This window comes from Lithobates pipiens, unplaced genomic scaffold (assembly GCF_037356315.1).
Source record: "Lithobates pipiens isolate NorthernLeopardFrog02 unplaced genomic scaffold, aLitPip1_a1.2 Scaffold_8, whole genome shotgun sequence".
NCBI lineage: Eukaryota > Metazoa > Chordata > Amphibia > Anura > Ranidae > Lithobates > Lithobates pipiens.
Window position 1 is genome coordinate 165,075,073 of NW_027507903.1, and position 20,925 is coordinate 165,095,997.

Genomic DNA, 20,925 nt, shown 5'->3' on the forward strand with positions numbered 1-20,925 from the left:
AGAGCAGAGGGACTAGCAGGAACAACAGGGATTTCACATAAAGGAAGCAATACAGAGATCAGGATACTTTCTCATACAAGTACATCGTACAGCAGGCACATATCATGAATATGAAGTGTTGAGGGTAACAAAGGCTTTAAGCTAGTCATATAAGGTTTACATTTTAACTGATTCCTGCTGAGTCAGCTGTAGTCACTGTTTGGGTATTTTGGTAGATGAGGGTGTTATGACTTTTTGAATATAATAGCCTGTAGAACAGATCCTTCCAGCTATGCTGTTTAGCATGGGTGGGGGAAGCGACTGATTTGTCTCATTTAGCCAGTGGGGCTACCCTTGCTCTTACTTATTAATAACATTTAAAACATAAAACATTGGAGCTTTGTTCTAAAGATTAGAAGCTCTGTTGACTTCCATCATTCCATAATGTGAAAGCAAAAATTATATTTTTTATTTTCCTTAGACGTGATTGCGTATTTTTTTGTTAATTTGATTTGTAAAACATCACCACATCCACTAAGCTCTAGGCAAATCCCTCTGCAATGTGTAACTTCTCTTAGAAAGTGAACAGCCTATTTGCTTTTAGTTGTTCAACCCCAGTATGTAAATTAGTCATAATCATGCCAATTCCAGCTGGGCTTAAGATGCACTTAGGCTAATGTGCCTACATGATGTATTTACATACAGCTTCCACTATAATGATGTGCTGTTAAATAGTTTATACTTTTCACAGACGTTTCAGAAGGCAGGATGTTCGACATGGCAATGCAGCTCAGCAGTGTTCAGGACAACAATTTAATGGTAAGTTAATATGCATACAGTATACATTTTCTTACATTTTTAGGTCAGATAATATCAGGTCATTTTGTGAAAATCCACACTAATGAAGTGTTTTTATCTACCATATATCCAGGTTTTAAAAGCCATAAATGATTAATAATTTTACATTACATTTTGCACACATGGACTAAATAATATTTTTTTCCATGCAGTCATGCTGTCCTCTCCATAACAAAAAAAACAGATCTCCGACAAGCAATGCACAGATCTATGGAGTGCTTGTCTGTGTTTGATTGCTTTGTTGTTATTTCCACTTTCCCTGACACGATGGGTCTCTATATACCAATGCTGGCCAGAGGAGCCATCATAAAATGTTATATTTCTTTGATCCATCTGTCACGGAAATTGGGTCCACCCTCCATTAGTCCTGTGGTTGGGTTGGGTTGCTCTGCAACAGTCCCCGGGATAAATGTTCTGTTGTATCTCTGGCTCCATGGCTGTTGGGTTTACTTTTTTAAGCTGACCTATAATTCCTGCATCTACTCCTGATGAAGTGGTCAGGGATCCACTAAATGCTTAGAGTTTTTAGGATGTCAAGAAACATGTTGGTCATCATACACTAAGCTATCATGTATTTACATCTTTTTAATAAAATCATGTATGCGAATCTATCGAGTTGTCAGGTCATAGTGTATCAAAGTTACCACTCGTAGAGATGGGCGCACTGTTTGGCTGCACTCGCTGAGTGCACCACCGAGCGCACAATGAATAGCTGCCGGTTGTTAAGGAGCAGGCAGAAAAGCCGACTGCCATGTCCTTAACAACAGATGAGTCATCATCTGTCAACGGGCTTAGCCGCTGACAGCTGAATGTAAAAAATAAACATTGCTGGCTATTGAAAAATTTGAAAAAACACGCCATGGGGGCCTTTGGGTCTGGTATGGATTTTCAGGGGAACCATCCCACCAAAATTTTAAGAAAAAATGGAGGTCCCTCTGAAAATTCATACCAGACCTTTATTTAAGTATGCTGCCTGGCAGGCCAAAAAAGGGGGGATACAAGCGAGCATCCCCCCTCCTGAACAATACCAGGCCACATGCCCCAAACATGGGGGGTGCTTTGGGGTGGAGGGGCTCTGTCCCACAACCATCAGTGGTGGTTGTGGGGGCCTGCAGGCTGGGAGTTTATTAGAATCTGGAAGCCCTCTAATCCCGCCCCCCGATATGTGAATGAGTATGTGGTAAATTGTTACTCCTCCTCATTCACTAAAAAAAGTTTAAAAAATAAATAAAAATACACACAGTTTTTGACAATACATTTATTAAAAGTAGAAAACAATGTCCCCAAATATAGACCCATCATTAATCACGACACCCGACATATCGCCAGACCCGGAAACACAAGGTATGCCTGCAACAAAGGCTAACCGCCGACTGCATGTTCTGTCATCTGAGAGTTCCTAAATAGGTAAAGGGCAGGGCCACCTGGAAACACCACTTGGTGGCACCCTCCCTATGTGACAACACTGATCCAGCACCCACCCCCATGCTGAGGGCATGTGGCCTATAGTTCAGGAGGGAGGAGCAGCTCGCTTGTGTCCCCCTCTTTTCTGGCCTGCCACGCTGAATGCTCAGATAATGGTCTGGTATGGATTTTGGGGGGACCACACACCTTTGGGGTTCCCCTTAAAATCCATACCAGAGCCAAAGAGACTTGTATGGATTGAGAGGAACCTCTATGTCGTTTTTTAAAAGATTTTTGTTTTGCTTGCAATGGATTGCAGCATGGAAAATCAATTTAAATGTCATTGATACTGCTTCTGATGATGGCTATACGTTGAAACTTGTGTCGGGCATGACACACAACATGGTACATTTTTATCATTGCTAATTGGAGAGAGGGGGTATGCACTTTTCAGCTGAGAGATTCCAGGGTGAGGAGATTCCAGCAATCTTTATCTGTGCATGTTTTGGGCCTCTTCCTAGTATCTGTTTTTTGTGAGACTATGGTATATTTCTATCAATGCTAATGAGAAGGGAGGTGTGCACTTTTTAGCTGAAAGGTTCCAGGGAGAGGAAATTCCATTGATTTTTATCTGCAGTATCTGTTTTTGGGGAAGTGAGAAAATGACATTTTATTGATTTATTTTTATTTATTTTTTTTATTTTTTGATGTACTTGCACATTTGTATCTTGTGGTGATTGCACTTATTGAACTTTGGACATTACTTGAACTTTGTATTTTACACTTAATTTATGATTGACGGTCCATTCAGCATGTGTTATTGCAGTAGATATATATTTATCTTTTTTTGCACACATTTTAAAGTAATCACTTATTTTATTGTATTTTATTGTTAATGGGCCATATTGTCACACTATTTAAATTTGAAGGTTTCATAATAATTTTTTATAGTTTTTGCAAATATTGAGCTTTTTTCAGTGCGGTCTTTAGTAAATTGACATATGGTTATGATAAAGCTCTTTTGATTCAAGGCACACCTTAAGATGACAGCTGCAGGCATCATCCCGGGGTTAAACCCAAAAACAAACATTTATTATACTTCAGACACTCTAATACAGGAGGTGTGTTATGGGCCAGATCACCAGGTGAAAACAGAGGTTAAAAAGCCTTCAAAAAGAAAGTTAATGCAGCCACCATATTAACTTTGATAATTTGAGAACTATTTCTCCCTATTATTCTTGTAGGAGAATCTTTAGGAAAGACTGAAGAGTATACGGTATATGGTGTTGAGCATAACACTACCTTATTGGAATGCATGCCACGTTCATTGCAGTCTAAGGTCATTTGGTTTGTACAGAAAGCACACGAAACAAAGAAAGAGGAGGTAATATAATTTTTATGTGTTAATGTGCATCTCAAACAAAAGTTTAATTTAATAGCCTGACTTAATATTAAAGGGTTACTAAACCCTTGTGTTTTTTTTATAACAAACATGTAATACTTACCTCCACTGTGCAGTTAGTTTTGTACAGAGTGGCCCTGATCCTTCTCTTCTGGGGTCCCCCGTCGGCGTTAGTAGCTCCTCCCCACATTGGGAAACCACCTAGGAGAAGTGCTCTCCTTGGGGGTACCCGTGTGGGCATGCTCCTGAGTCCAGCTTTTTGTGTCCATAGCTGGACTCAGCCCCGCCCCAGTGCCCGTGTCATTGGATTTGATTGACAGCAGTGGGAGCCAATGGCTGTGCTGCTATCATATTATAAAATCAAGAGACGAGACCCCGGCCAGAGAGGGTGTGTGCATCTCCAGTGTGGGAATGAACGGGCTCAGGTGAGTAAAACAGGGGGGTGGGGGGCTGCTCAGTGATGTTTTTTCACCTTAATGTATAGGATGCATTAAGGTGAAAAAACACAAGGGTTTACAACCCCTTTAATGGAAATGCAATCTGTCAGTTTGCTTACAAATATTTGATGAAGAATTGTTTTAATCTCCTCACTTCTACTTTCTTGAAAGATAAGTATCACGTACCTGGTGCTGGAGGCCAATGGAGAGAGTCGGCTTCCCTTGTGGCTAAGTTCCAGACCCCCACTTATACCCCTTTCACACCAGGGCGTTTTGCAGGCGCTATAGCGTTAGAAATAGCGCCTGCAATCCGCCCTGAAGAAGCTGCACCATTGCATGTAGTGTGAAAGCCCCGAGGGCTTTCACACTACGGCGGTGCACTGGCAGGACGTCAGAAAAAAGTCCTGCCAGCAGCTTCTTTGGAGCGGTGAAGGAGCGGTGTGTTTACCGCTCCTCCACCGCTGCTCCCCATTGAAATCATCGGGGCAGCGCTGTAATACCGCTGGCAAAACATCGCCATTGCGGTGTATTGCCGGCGGTTTTAACCCTTTCGTGGCCACTAGCCGGGGGTAAAAGCGCCCCGCTAGCGCACGAAATGCGCCGCAAATCCGGGGGTAAAACTCCGCTAAAAATAGCGGCGTTTTACCGCCGACATAATGGGCGGTGTGGTTTGAAAGGGGTCTAAGGGTGAAAACAGGAGAGGTCAGGCCCAAAGTAGCACAGGTCGCCTGCTAGACTGTATGCAGGAGGTTTCAGAGTACAGCTGGTGTGATGGCGTAGAATAAGCAGATAGGTGGGTTGCCCATGAGGTGTTGCAGAATTCGGATAATGCTGCAACTTGAGTGTGGTCAGAAGGAAGCCTAGGTCGTGAGTCGGGTTGGTATCAGAGTAGACGTGGTCAGCTGGATAGCCGAGGTCAAACACACAGGAAGCAAACAGGAGACAGATCAAGGACAAGCCAGATCAGTAACAGGAGACACAGGAACAGGAATATCATGGAGATAACACACTGGAGGAGCTGAAGATCAACCAGCAAATGCAGACACTAGTAGACTTCTTTATATAGGCCCATGTGACCCGCTGGTAGTGATGCTGGGTCCTAAAGTCCTTCTCCTCCCAGAGATGCTGGGTCCTAAAATCCTTCTCCTGCCCTAAGTGCTAGTAGAGATGCTGGGTCCTAGAGCCCTTCTCCTGCTGTTGGTTCCCTGAAAATAAGCTTCTCAAACACAAATAGAACAATGAGGATGAGTGAAATGTATGAGATACACTTACCTGCATATTTCCTGCTACCCAATCTACCAGCTGCAAGCTTCCTCTCTGGGACATGTAAGCAGCTACTGAATCATCTATGTGCTATATGATGGTCCTATATAGAAGTCTGGGCAGCAATAACCCTCACAAAATGAAGATGTCCACTATATTACCAAAGGTATTGGGATGCCTGCTTTTACACACACATGAAACTTACTGGCATCCCAGTCTTAGTCCATAGGGTTCAATATTGAGTTGGCAATTTTTTATTTTGAGAATCTTGCAAACAAGAAACACATTCCAACTGTTTTATACAAAAATACAAAAATAAATAAATATTATTATAGCGATACCCTCACTTAAGAGGGCCGCAAGTTTGGTTTGGGCCCTGAGCACAGCTCCGCCAACCCCCCTGGCAATCTGCTCTACCCACTCTGGCACAGTTAGTATCTAGCAATACACATTAAATCGCTTATACTCTAAATATGTGTGTGCGTGGGTGGATAACTCAAGCTCATAGACAATCTTTTTTTTTTTTTTTTTTTTTTTTTTATTTAAAGAATGCAGATTATACAAACATATAAAAAACGACATGACAATCAGCTGGAACTTACAATAATGGATCATGAGAGCTCACACCAGTCCAAATATACTGTTAAGAATAAATTGATGAAGTCTATCCAAACATACTGAAGGAGTGATGCGATTAGCCGTTATCAACTATATGTGTCCAAGAGCTCCAGTCTAACCAACAATGCTATCTACTGAGCAGGAGGGAATATCTAGGTACCCAAAACATGTTGCACATATATCTGTGCTGCATTCATATTCTGGGCGATCACGTGTAGTAGGGCACCCCCCAAAGGGAGGACTATCGTGTCCCAGGTTACTTAATGAAATTGACTGGAGCAAGTCCCTGTCGTTTTAGGTTATGGAGCTCGCACCCATGAGGCTGGGGGCGGCACCAAGCTGAGGTATCGCATTCAGGAGGATTTTCATTTTTATGGGGAGGAAAGATGAACGACACCCATGGTGTCACGAGAGAAAAGAGGGGTTAGCTTATAAGAAAGAATAAGGATGGGGAGGGAGGAGGGGGGGAGGATAAGGTGAGGCCCCGGCGAGGCCGCCGACCCAAGGCCCCATTGCCCCTAAGGGACTGTCTGTTCATGTGTAAGATTTGTAGCCATCTGAATATCGAAACAGATCCCAGTGTGACCACCGCGCACTATGTTCCTCCTCTCTTTCCCCTATAGCCGCCGTTAGACGTTCCATGCGCTGTATATCGCTAATCCTGGCAAACCACTGCATCACTGTCGGAGGGGACCTCTGCTTCCACATACTGGGAATACATGCCCTGGCCGCATTGAGAAGGTGCTTCAGCAAAGATTTACGATAGCGCCTACTGGACATTGGGGTCAAATTCAATAGTATTGCCGCTGGGTTGTCTTTCAGATCAATATCAGTGAGTTTATGGATGATTCCTAGTACCTGACTCCAGAAGTGCGTCAGCACTGCGCACTCCCAGAAGATGTGTAGAATCGTGCCACTCTGAGTTCCACATCTCCAACATAGGGGGCTGTGTCCTGGGAATATCGACGCTAGCACCGAAGGGGTCCTGTACCAGCGCGTCAGCACTTTGTAGGAGATTTCTTGGTATTTGCTGCATAAAGAGGACTTATGCGCAAAAAATAGGATTCTACTCTTCTGGTCATCAGTAAACTGGACATTAAGATCCCTCTCCCATTTCCTCAGGTATGGGGGATCATCTAGGGAAGCGCTGGTCTGCAAAATATTGTATGAGTAGGAAAGGGATTTCCGGACCGGTTCCTCTCCCATACACAGATCTTCAAAAGGTGTGCGTGGTCTGCGAAAGCCTGCCGCATCCGGCAGGGATCTGAGAAAGTGCGAAAGCTGTAAAAGTTTCCATCTTCCTAGCGCGGTCAAGCCCAAGCCAGGGTACATGTTTGAGAGGTCGTTCCAATCTGAAGGTCCGGAAAATGAGGAGGCCCTAACGATGCTCTGCTCTGGTCTGATCCGAAAAGACCTGTCAGAGAGCCCTGGCAAGAATTTTGGATGTCCGATTATGGGTGCCATCGGAGAGGGAAAGCTGGGCGTCTTGGTAAATCTAAAATATCTGTGAAGTTCCTGTAGAGTGGTTTCTATTAATGGGTGGGAAGGGAAGGAACTAAGAGGCCCCCCTCCACTCCATGGCAAACCTTCAAGAGGTGCTAGTACCGATTCCTGTTCCAGACTGACCCAAAGCTTATGTGATTTATGCCGGCACCAGTCCACTGCCCTGTTCATATGAACTGCTGTGCAATATAGCGCAGGGTCAGGGAGACCCATCCCCCCTCTAAGTTTGGGTCGGTGCAACAGGGAGCTTTTAAGCCGCGCAGGCTTGCCTTGCCACATATATTTGGTCATTATCGAGCGCATTTTATGGAAAAAAGTCCGTGGTAGCCTCACTGGCAGTGCTTGTAATAGATAAAGCAACCGTGGCATGATATTCATCTTCAGTACGTTGCTTCTACCAAACCAGGAGATTGCTAGGTTCTTCCACCTCTCTAAGTCTGAGGAAAAGATGGTCAGAAGTGGCTGAAAATTAAGTTGATAGACAAGGTGCAGCTCCGATGGGATTTTGGTGCCTAAATATTTAATCGCCTGGGGAGACCATCAGAAGGGAAAGTTGCTGCCAAGAGAAGCCCGGGAGCTGGGGGGTAGGGAGACATTTAGTGCCTCAGATTTCTGGAAATTAATTTTGAAATCTGAGAGCGTCCCGTAGTGGCGTATTTCCGACATCAAAACTGGTAATGAGGTGTGGGGATTGGCGACATAGAATAGCAGATCGTCTGCGTATGCCGCAACTTTGTGGTGGTAAGTGCTCGTTTCGAGTCCTCTTATGTCTGGGTTGAGCCTAATATGTTGTAGCAGGGGTTCTAGGGAGATTATGAACAGGAGTGGCGAGAGTGGGCAACCCTGCCTCGTTCCGTTACTGATCTTAAATGGGTTGGAGGCAACCCCATTCACTCTGACCGATGCGGAAGGGCAAGAATAAATGGCTGAAACCCAGGACAGAATGGAGGCTGGCATTCCCATGCGTCGTAGGGTGGCCAACAGAAAAGTCCAGTTGACCCTATTGAACGCCTTTTCAGCGTCTGTCGATAGTAGGATCAAAGGTACATTAAGGTGTTTGGCCCTAGCTACCACATCAATCGACCTAATTGTGTTGTCTCGCGCTTCCCTGTTACGGATGAAGCCGACCTGATCTAAAGGGATTATACGTTGGAGGACAGACCCTAATCGTTCCGCCAATATTTTAGTAAATAACTTCAGATCGCAGTTTAGTAGAGAAATAGGCCTGTAACTGGCGCATAGAAGCGGGTCTTTCTCAGGTTTTGGGATAACCGATATGCTGGCTTGCAGCAGGTCTGGTGGCATAGTATGATCATCCAGTATTGCGTTAAAGGCTGTGATGAAGTGGGTCGCCAGTTAAATCTGGAAGTGTTTGTAGTAGGCGTTGGTAAAGCCATCTGGACCTGGTGCCTTTCCCTTCGGAGCCCCGGCTATAGCTTTTGAGAGTTCCTCCACAGTTATAGGCCGCAAAAGCAATTCCACCTCCTCCTCATTAAGCGAGGGCAAGTCTGCCGCTGCCAGATAAGTCTCAATAGCATCCACACTACCCTGGGGACGGTCTCCTACGGGATGGGAATGTAAGTTATAGAGTGTTTCGTAAAAAACCCGGAAGGCCTCCGCCATTTCCGCCGAGTCATGAATTTTATGTCCCGTGGCGGTGGATAGGGTCGGAATATAGGAAAGGTTACGCTGGGTTCGTATGGCGTTCGCTAGGGCTCTACTACATTTATCCCCGAATTCGTAAAACGTTCTGCGTACCTTTAAAAGGTTGTTCCTGGAGTGGAACAGAGAGTGTTCTCTAATCTTCTCACGGAGGTTAATTACCTCTACTTCGAGGTCCCTATCTGGGCGGTGCTTATGGCGTTTTTCGCATTCGTGTAGCTTTGCCAGCAACTCGGACAATGTTTTCTCCCTGGCTACTTTGAGTCTATGTCCATGTTTTATGAACATGCCCCTTATATAACATTTATGCGCCGACCAGATTGAAAGGGGGTTAGGGACCGAGTCCTTATTACTCTCAAAGAAGAGTCCAAGTTCCCGTACAATGTCCGCTCTGACCTCTGGGTCACGCAGAAGGGACTCATTTAGGCGCCACGTAGCCGTTTTAGTTGGTGGACGTTGTGTATTCAAGGTAATGGAAATCGGGGCATGGTCTGAGAGCGCAATATGCCCAATCTGAGCTCCCATGACCAAAGGGATCGTATCATGGGAGATCAGGAAAAGATCGATCCTGGAGTAGGAGCCATGCACCGGAGAGAAGAAGGTGTAGTCCCTCTCCCGTGGATGGAGAACACGCCAGATGTCAACTAGCCGATAAGAATGCAGTAGATCCCTAATGCGGTCTCGGACCCTCAGGGAGAGGGCAGAAGAGCCCGTCGATGAGTCCCTCCTGGGGTCAATAGTGAAGTTGAGATCACCTCCCAACACCAGCGTTCCTTCCGTGAAGGAGGCCAAAGCAGCCAGGCAAATGTCAAGAGCTGGCAGTTGGTCCACATTCGGCAGGTAGAGGTTTGCGAAGGTATAAGTATGCGACTGCAGTGTACCCTTAACAAAAAGGTATCTGCCTTCCAGATCAGCATGGACGTCCTTCAGCTGCCAGGGCAAAGTGTTGGCCATGAGTATACTCGTGCCCTTTGATTTTGAGGAGGATGAAGCACTGTGGTACGCCACTGGGAAACGCTTATTGGTAAGTTTGGGAATCTTGTCTGCCCGAAAATGGGTCTCTTGCAAAAAGACCACTTGCGGTCTCTGTCTCCAGAGATCCGCCAGGCAACTGGTGCGTTTCTCTGGGACATTCAGTCCCTTCACATTCCATGACACAATTTTCAGAGACATCCCAGGCAGGTCAGGGAGGGGCCGCCGGGACTCGCCGTTGGCTCGGAAGAAAAGTAGGGTTCAGGGGAAGGAAGGGAGCAGATGGGGTAGGGGGGCTAGAAAGAGAAGGAGGAGAGAGGCTTAGAGGGATTACAAGACTGGGAGGACAGAACAAACAGGAGTGAAGGGGGAAGTTGGGAGAAAACTAGATCTCCAATCGGAGAACGACTGCCTCTGTTGGCAGCAAAGGCCTAGTGGGGGAAGCGGTAGGGCACTTCGGGAGCCAGACCCCCGGAGCACGGGGCTCTGCCAGTCATAGACAATCTTTGAAAGTATATAACTGACTTTACTTGTTGTTTTATAAAAGGAATAACATGAATCGAACATTTGGTTTGCAACACATAAGCAGGTCCCAGCAGTAACCAGTAATAAAGATAAACAGAGTAATCAGCATAATAAAGTATTGCTATGCAACTCTAACGTTGCCCTTTTTCAGCTACTTCCCCGCATGGGTAAACTAACACCCAGCACTATCTACCTATGCAGTCAGGCCTGACTGATCTAGATGGAAGTCCAGTGAAACAATATTCGCTAGCAATCTTTCGGTGGTGCACTTGAAGAACAACTTTGTAATCCAAACGAATAATAAAGATAAAGTATCTGTCTTTAAACAGCTCTCACCACCCGGGCAAGTCCAAGTCCGTTTTCCTCCGCCAATTCGTCTAGGAACAGGAATCCACCGACCTCCGAGTCTTCAATCCTTCTGATGTACTGCAGCAAGGATGAGAAAATGTCTCTCAGGTGCAGCTAGGCTGGCAGAGGGCTTTTTGGAAAAGAGCACAAGGCCCAGGCTTCAGGCCTTGTGCCTCCAGCAGTTCAGCACAGACCTCCTCTTGCTAGGAGAGGGGGGGTGTCCAAAGAGAAAGAACTAGGCCTCTCCCCCTCCTTATATGCCCTCCCCCATAAGTCTCTGGGGCATAACTCCAAACATCCTGGGAACCAGCGGGGTTCTGGGAACAGTAGTTTTATAGTCCTTAAAGAGACCCCGCTACATTATATATACATTTTTTTTTTTACACACATATACACATATGCATAACATCTTGTATACACGACTAAACATAATAATAAAGGCTTACTTCAACCTTTAATATGGGAAACAAGAGAAATATCTCTATATTATACCATATATACACATACACATTATATATACATATATATACATACACACACATATACACACATACATACCCATTACTCAACTTGATTACCATTCAGACCAAGAAACATAGATTATCATGTGTATGTAGCCTTTCTTCAAAAAAAAATATGTTTAACTTTGAAAATATAAGGGAGTGTCCAGAGAGAAAACAGGGAAAGAACCCAACACCCAGAGATCAACAAACAGCAGCTACAGGCCTGATATTCCTCCACGCCTTTATCCAGACCCTTTGCCGCCATCTGTCTTTCTCATGACCCCGAATTTTCCCTACCTCACCAAGAATCTCACACACCACCACCAGAACAGGAAGGGCTTTCTGCCGAAGGGATACCTGACACCGTGCATTCCAGGTGTAATATCGGACTACTAAGCTGACTAAAAAAAGAGTGTCCAAATCAAATCCCTTGCGATTCTGCAATGCTCCATACACCCACTCAGCATAAGACATGCTAGGCAGGAAAGGAATATTCAGAGCCCTCCACACCTTTTTATAGACTTCTATATTGAAAGGGCACTGAAGCAAGAAGTGGTCCATGGTTTCCACCTCACCCTGACACTCCGCTCTTGGACAACCACGATTGTCCAAAGAGCGGAACTTCACGTTCCCCCTCACATAGAGCCTACCGTGAAAAGCGAGCCAGGCCTGGTCCCTAAATTTCAAGGGAATCCGCTCAGAATTTATTAAACGTAAACCCTCCCTCATAATATGACCTGGGCAATCCCTTAAGGCCAGTGGCGCATGAAAGACAGTACCCACAATCTTCTCACCCAGGAGTCTCCTAGGAAGGGACCTGATATCCTCCGCTGTCACATGCCACCGTTTAAGAATTTTCAGGCAAGGGGCAACATAAGCCGGGAGCTTACCATGCTTGATCCTTAGGCTTTTCACTGGGCCGCCACTCTCCCAACAGTCCAGAAAAGGTCTAAACCAGATCTGGAAAATACCTACCCATCCAGGCGGTCTCTCTGCTAGCATGTTACCAAAATTGTGCTTCAAAAACATCAGAGAGAAGAACACAACCGGGTTGACCATCCCTAGGCCACCCTTCCGCCTAGATAGGTAAGTCACATTCCGCTTCACAAGATTCAGCCTGTTCCCCCATAATAACTGGAAGAAACAACTATAAATCCTGGTATAGCAGGACTCTAGCAAGATGCAAACAAAACTGACATACAGAAAGGTAGGAATCAGGTAGGTCTTAATCAAGTCCACCCTTTCCCTCAAGGAGAGCCGTCACCCCTTCCAGCATTTCACCTTGACATCAGCATCATTCAGCCTGGCTTCCCAATTTGACTTACTGTAATCATCAGGGCCAAAACTCGATGCCTAATACTTTGACTTTCTGCTGAGGCCTGGGGAAGGTGTCCGGAAGTGCAAAGCTCTCACCTCCCTCGCTCATCCAAAAAACGTCACTCTTATCATGGTTGACCTTGGAGCCTGATGCCTCAGAATACTGCTCTATAACTGAGACAACCTCTTGCGCCTCCTTTGTCCCAGAGATAAAGACAGAAACGTCATCAGCATAGGCTACAACCCTCAAGGGCAGTTCACCAGTAATGCCCACCGGCACCCCGCACAACGGTGCGCTCTCTAGCCTTCTAATGAAGGGGTCGATTGTGAACACGTATAGCAGAGGGCTCAGCGGACACCCCTGGTGCACCCCTGATCCAACCCTGAAGGGCCGTCCAACCCAACCGTTAACAAGCATGAAGCTCTCTGCCTCTCTGTATAAAGTCTTAAGCCATCCAATAAACCCACCCTCCAGGCCATACTTGTCAAGGAGAAGCCAGAGGTACTCATGATTGACACGATCAAAAGCCTTTGCCTGATCCAATGCCAGCAAATACTTTCCCCAGCCTTCAGCCCTGCAACGTTCCAGAGCCTCCCGGACCGCTAACACCGCTGAAAAAGTGCTTCTGCCCTGGACCAAACAGTGCTGCTGACGAGAAAGAAGTCTGTCTGCTACTGACGACAAGCGCCAGAAAATTATCTTTGCCAGATTCTTTCTATCGACATTGAGAAGGCTAATGGGGCGCCAATTCTCAATCATCGAGGAATCCTTGCCTTTTGACAACAGAATCACAGCAGATTGTCTCATGGAGGGAGGGAGTGAACCCTCCTGCAGACAGCCGTTAAATACCTCCACAAGATAAGGTACCAAGCTGGATTTGAAAGTCTTATAAAATTCAGCCGTCAATCCGTCTGGCCCCGGGGTTTTCTTAATAGCCAGACCATCTATAGCTTTGACTACCTCTTCTGCTGTGATTTCCCCCGTCAAACTTGCCAGCGGAATGTTATTTCCCAGACCTGGTGTAGAATCCAGAAAACTTGACATCTTTGCCTGATCGAGGTACTTTTCTCCCAGAAGATCTACATAAAAAGACCTTGAGACCTCCAGGATCCCTGACCTGGATTTTGTCAAATAGCCCGTACTATCCCTTAGCCCAACAACCGTCTTAACTGCTGCGCTTTGTTTGCAGTTCTGATAAGGGTCGGGTGAGTGATATTTCCCATAGTCCCTTTCCAGAACCAAAGAAGCGTGCCGGTCATACTGATACTTCCTAAGGAGAAGTTTTACCTCAGAGATTGCCCCTGAATCTCCACCACTCGAGATAAGGCAATCAAGTTTTCTCCGCAGCTGCTGGTAGGCAATGTACTTACCAAGCTGTTTCCTTTTTCCTATGGCCTTGAAAAACCCACTAATCCGGCTTTTGGCAAGCTCCCACCACTCCGACTTACTGCTGCAGAAATCCAGGACGGTTACCTGAGCCTGAAAAAACCCCTCAAAGGATTGTCTTACCTCCTCATCATCCAGCAGAGCCGAATTCATCCTCCAAATACCCTTTCCTTTAGGTGGCATATCTGAAGCATTGAGAATAACAGACAGCAAAAGGAACTCCACAATACACTCAGGAGCCGAAAAGGCAGAGTCCCCCTTAAAAAAAAAACTACCTATCCTGCTCTCACAACTGCCTCGCTTAAACGTGTACCCCGTGCTGACTGGGCAACGCTTAATATGTGCATCTTCCAGACCTGCTTCCCTGGCTATCGTATTGAGAAAGACGCTATCATATCTCATACTGTCAGTGGAGCCTTTCCTGTCTTTGGGCCTAGTAACGGTGTTAAAATCACCTCCAAAGACAACTTGCTGAGATGTAAAAAGGAAAGGCTTAATCTTTGTAAAGAGGCATTTCCTCTTCCATCTAGTTTGCGGTCCATAAATATTTATTAAACGCAGATCATGCCCCTTCACAGAAACGTCCAGGACCATACACCTTCCAATCTCTACCTCGATAACCCTCCGACACATTACCATGCCAGTAAAAAGTACTGCAACTCCGCTGTAAGGCTCAGCCGCAAGAGACCAGAAGGAGGGCCCATGCCTCCACTCCCTCTTTGCCAGTTGGACATCGGCAAGGCTATTTAGCCGGGTCTCTTGCAAAAATAAAATATCAGCATCCATCTCGCTGAGCAAAAATAAGGCCATATCACGAGCCCTTACAGATTTTATGCTGGCAACATTAATCGTTGCCACCTTTATCGGAGTGGGAACTGCCATCAGGATGATTGAGGTAGGCGTTTCTTAGCCTGAGCTCCCTCCCCCCTTACTGGAGACCTTAACCTCTTTAAGGAACACTCTACCTCATCCTCCTCCATCTGAGACACGGAAGACTCCTCCTCCCCCTCAGATAAGGACCCAAACTTGTTTCCCAGAGGTAGGTCATCTACCTCTAAAGAGGAGGCAGAGGTCAGGACTACCTTATTCCTCCTTCTCCCCACCTTGGTCCACTCTCCCTCCTCCCCTGAAACATTACCCTTAAAGACCTCATCTAAGTCATTAGCAGTGACAACTTCCCCCTTCTTCACCTTAGAACCCCCACTAGAGGTCTTACGCTGCCTTAGGGAAGGCCCCGATGAAGCTGCCACAATAGATCTGTATGAATCTGCCCCTTTGGCAGCCTCAGCCAATCTGGATGACTTATTTACATTCGGAACACTGGGCACCTGAAACACTGGGGAAGAACACACAACAGAAGTAGACACGGACACAGTAGGGAGCACAGACTGGGGAACAGACACAAGAGGGGTCACACCTTCAGGTTGGGAAACTGACTCCTGGGGGGGGGCCATCAGGACTAGCTGAAACAGTTCCACCAACCCCTTGCTGCCCCCCACGTTCCTCCTCCTCCATCCTCAGCAGTTCTTCCACAACCTCCGGCTGATTATGGAGGGCTTCAGGGCAAAGGCTATAGGGGTGACCTAACTTGTTACAAAGATTACAACGAATACTATTGCAGTCTTTTGCAACATGCCCTGAGCCCTGACAGAGGGAACATTTCTGCACAGAACATGAACTGGAAAAATGCCCCTTTTCCCCACAGCGATGACACAGCTTTGGTTGGCCTGCATAAAAGGTAATAATCCTGTCACGGCCTATAAAGGCAGACAAAGGGATGTGCTTAACAACATTACCCGTGACATGCAGTTTTACTAACACTGTCCATCCACCTGTCCATATCCCCCTATCATCTACAACTTTCCTCAAGGGGGCTTGGACATCCGCATATCTCCCCAACCACACCACCAGATCCGCAGCAGGAATGGACTCATTTCGTACTAGAATGGTGACGTTCTTGTATAATGGCTGGTGAGAAATTAATTTGGGTGACAAACCTGCCCATCTTGGGGACTCCTTCCACCTCTGCTCATACCTCTCCCAAAAGACATCTAACCCTTCTGCCTTGACAAAGGAGAGATCATACTCATATGACCCAACCGGGCTGATAAGTGCAAAAATCTCCTCCGCTTTGAAACCCATCCCCAGAATACGGTCCACCACATCTCTCCTATTTGGGGGGGGGCTTCTCCAGTCCACCTCAATTGGACCACATTGCGGCGTTTAAAGGAGCTACCAGATGGTGTTTAGCTGGACCTTCACTCACATCACCCCTAGCGACTGCAGAATAACTGGCCCTACTCATCCTTGGGACAGGTGCAGCCAGCGCTGCAGCATAGGAAACAATCGCACTCCTTGCAACATCCTGTACATCACTTTTAGTTACAGACCCCACTTTAGATAAAGTAGTAATAACATTATTGTCAGGAACAGATGGAGTAGAGACTTCTGACAAAGAAATATTTACATTACCCTTGGTAATTCTTACTTCATTACCAGTAACTAAAGGGTTACCAACAGTGGAGATGTCCTTATCAGCACTCTTCACAGCAGAGTCCACGCACCCTTCACTGACTGGCTGTACACAGGTGGAAGTCTCAGCCAGGAGATGCGCTGGCTCTCCGCTGCCCTCTACGGCACCATCCATAGGAACTGCACCTCCATTATGTTGTACAGGCAAGTCATGAACAAAAACAGATTTTTCTGTCACCTGATGTTTCAAAGGTTTTGGGGGGACATCATTATCCTCTTCTTCATCCTCAGATGATCCAGACATGGCACACTTGCAACCATGCAAAGCCAAATCCATGAACCATGAAAATGCCATTTCTGAAATTAGCTTTAACATACCAGCTCCCTTCACAGGCTCAGATGGATCGTCTTGCTCCATAGCCTCCTGCTGCGGTGAGAAGGGCACAGAACTTCCTTGGCCTGATGACAGATTACCAGTCAAAACATTTGACTGCTGATCACCTGCAACTTGTGCACCAGAGCTTTCTCCATTTTCTGCCGGCATATTGATACTTTGCACGGGATGCAAAGATTTTCCAGCATGCTGGCCAGAAACACAGTCCAAGCCCACAGAAATGTTTTTGGTTTGCACTGACCTTGGTTCTTCACATTCCGGTGATGCCTGCCCTCTATTGGCCTCTATGGCCCCTCTGCGCATTGTACGGAAGCGATCATCATTGCCTTATTTCTCCTTGAAAGCACCGCTGGTTTCTTTTAATGTGGCCACTAGCCGACTCTGCTTTTATACTTTGGCCTCCAAAGCCATCAACTCAGGCCGCATCTGTCTTCTCTTAGAACTGTGAAGCCGGTCATTTGCATTTTTTTTATGCTTGAAATCCAACTTTAACTTTGCCAAAACCTCTTCCTCCTTGGCGATTCTCGCAATCCTGGCAAACCCTTAATTTGTGCACTGGTCCAAATCATTTGGTGGAGGGGGGATTAAGGTGTGGGGTTGTTTTTTGGAGGTTGGGCTTGGGCCCTTAGTTCCAGTGAAGGAAACTCTTAAGGTGTTAGCATACCAAGACACTTTGGACAATTTCATGCTCCCAACTTTGTGGGAACAGTTTGGGGATGGCCCAATCCTGCTTTAACATGACTGTGCACCAGTGCGCAATCAGGTTCCATAAAGACATGGATAAGCGAGTATGGGGTGGAGGAACATGACTGGCCTGCACAAAGACTTGACCTCAACCTTATAGAACACCTTTGGGATGAAATAGAGTGGAGACTGCGAGCCAGGCTTACTCTTTCACATCAGTGCCTGACCTCACAAATTGGGTTCTAGAAGAATGGTCAAACAGTCCCATAGACACTCTCCTAAACCTTGTGGACAGCCTTCTCAGAAGAATTGAAGCTGTTATAGCTGAAAAGGGTGGGCTAACTCAATATTAAACCCTGCAGACTAAGACTGAGATGCCATTAAGGTTCATATGTGTGTAAAGGCAGTAAGGATGAGCCGAACAGCCCCCTTTCGGTTCGCAGCAGAACGTGAGCAGGCAAAAAAGTTGGACGAACACCATTAAAGTCTATGGGACACGAACATGAAAAATCAAAAGTGCTAATTTTAAAGGCTTATATGCAAGTTATTGTCATAAAACGTGTTTGGGGACCCAGGTCCTGCTCCAGGGGACATGTATAATTGCAAAATAAATTTATAAAAACAGCAGTTTTTTCGGGAGCAGTGATTTTAATAATGCTTAACGTGAAACAATAAAAATTAAACATTCCCTTAAATAATGTGCCTGGGGGGTGTTTATAGTATGCCTAGTAAGTGGTGCAGTTTTCCCATGTTTAGAACAATACCACAGCAAAATTACATTTCTAAAGGAAAAAAGTAATTTAACACTGATTGTGGCTGTAATGAATTGTCGGGTCTGGTCAATATAGATACAACTCATTGATAAAAATGCCATGGGTACAAAAATGTAAAAAAAATTCCCTTGAGGCCTGGCATGGATATTAAGGGGAACCACGTGTCAAATTTAAAAAAAAAGAATGGCAGAGGGTCCCCCAAAATCCATACCAGACCTTTATCCAAGCATGCAACCTAGCAGACCGCAGGAAAAGAGGGGAGGATGAGAGAGTGCCCGCCCCTCCTAAACTGTACCAGGCCACATGTCCCCAAAGCACCTTGTCCCCATTCTGAATGGGGCAAGGGCTCCATCCCCACAATCCTTGGCCAGTGGTTGTGGGAGTCTGCAGGCGGGGGGCTTATCGGAATCTGGACACCCACTTTAACAAGGGGATCCCAGATCCCAGCACCCTCTATGTGAATTGGTAACGGGTACATTGTACCCCTACCATTTCACAAAAAAAGTGTCAAAAATAGTAAAAAAAGAACAGGCGAACACACAACTTACGTTCGACTCAAACATCTGTCTCATCCCTAAAAGGCAGGTGTCACAATACTTTTGGTAATATAGTGCATATCCTGGCTACACTTTCCAAAAGTGAATTGTACCTGGACTTGCAAGATCAGGGCTTTAGAAACAGAAAGGTAAATGCTGCTTGAATGTAAAGTAGTGGATTATAAGCAAAGACAGATTTTGACATACCCTGTATTCTTGTAGTATTTCCTTAATGCATTATTAGGCTAGTTTAATGCTAGTTTAAGTAAAACCAAAAAATGTGCATTTACTGATTTTGGATAGAAGCTAGAAAGCTTTTAGACTGGTTTCTCCTACTGATTTCTACTCTAATGATCTGAACTATATTATGTGCCTGAAACAAATAAAAAAACAATAAAAACAGCTTTTTCGTGATTTTCCATTAATAAATGAGTCTTACCATTTTAGGTACATGCCTGCCTACCAAAAATTAGCAGTAAACAAGAATACTAATAATTACTTTTCTTTTCATAGGTGAAAACAAGTGATCGGGTAATATTGACAGATTATGGGCTTCTGTTTCTAAAGCTCCAAAGAACAGATGCCGGAGTGTATTTTTGCCAAACTGTTGAGCATAGTTTTGTTCATGTAATCAGAAAAACGAGTCTGGAGGTTGTGGAGGAAGAACGTGTGGATGAAATGTTTAACAAAGAGTATGATGAAGAGCCGGTAATTCAAAAAATGCCTTGTCCTGTGCAGTCCAGCATTCCTCAACCCTCTAAGCCATGGTACAAGGAGTTTTTGCAGCTCATTGGATACAGCAATTTTCAAAAAGTAGAGGAATATTGTGAAAAAGTATGGTGTACTGATAAAAGAAGAAAAAAGCTAAAAACTGCTCCAAGCAAATGGAAATATGTACAGCAACAGGAACGGCGATCACGTGGAAAAGCAGATAATCACCGCATGCCACGGAGCATACTGGGACCCTAAGCCTTCTGTTTATTTTCTATTTATGACTGTATAGGCAATACACATTTCTGAACAGTTCTAAACGCAAATTCCTAAACTGAACTTTATTGTAAACTTTCAACAAAACCTTGACTGTGTTGGCATTATGTAAATAGTTTTATAAATTTTATTTTTAAGGGGGTTTACGTATGTCAGCAATTATTGTTGTACTCTAAAATGACTGGGCTTGGTTTTTAGGGATGTGGTGATGTTTTTATGGATGTGTGGTATACTTACAAACACACATACTCATATGTATTATGTGATCACATACTATATATATATATATATATATATATATATATATATATATATATATATATATACATATATATATTAGACATCATTGTTGTTATTTAGCCATTAAATAACATAAAAGCAATATTAAAGCAAATTAAGAGGTCCACTTATCTCGCAGCCCCAAACATAAAGAAGTAAAATCAATAAAGGAGTAAAAAGGAAGAAAAATGTGATGGATACTGACCTTACATCACAGCTTCTGGCATATTAAGCTAGGCTAGGTGTCATTGGGCTTTTAAAGCATCCAAAATCTCATGGCAATGCGATCTTGCACAGCGCTGGAGCATCTTCTCAGGAGACTTGGCATTCTCAGCTTTCCCAGGATTTACCAATTAAACATCACTGTTGCCAGCAAAAAGGTACAAAGGGACTATTTTTTACATTTTTCTCTCAATATTTTGCAAGCTTAGCCATAATCTTAGTAGGATTATTACTCTTCCAGACACCCAAAGAAATATAAAAAGCCCACATTCCCTACCCATAGCTAAAACAATATATTTTGAGTTGACAGATTTTTTTTTTTTTTAACACTGCATGGTATATGTTTTTCTTTTGTTATTTATTCAAATATAAGATGCAATATTTAAAAATAAACTTACTG

General features: G+C 44.9%; 1 protein-coding gene across 1 annotated transcript in view; it reads left to right on the top strand.

Annotated features, from left to right (window-relative positions):
• The window catches only part of SEMA3E (semaphorin 3E), a 234,121-nt gene extending 213,805 nt beyond the window's left edge, over positions 1–20,316 (top strand). The window contains exons 15-17 of the mRNA XM_077472771.1: positions 731–798; positions 3,486–3,625; positions 19,551–20,316. Coding sequence (XP_077328897.1) covers positions 731–798; positions 3,486–3,625; positions 19,551–20,006 — 664 coding nt within the window. The 3' untranslated portion in view covers positions 20,007–20,316. The remainder of the gene's footprint in view (positions 1–730; positions 799–3,485; positions 3,626–19,550) is intronic.
• Positions 20,317–20,925: the final 609 nt, after the last annotated feature.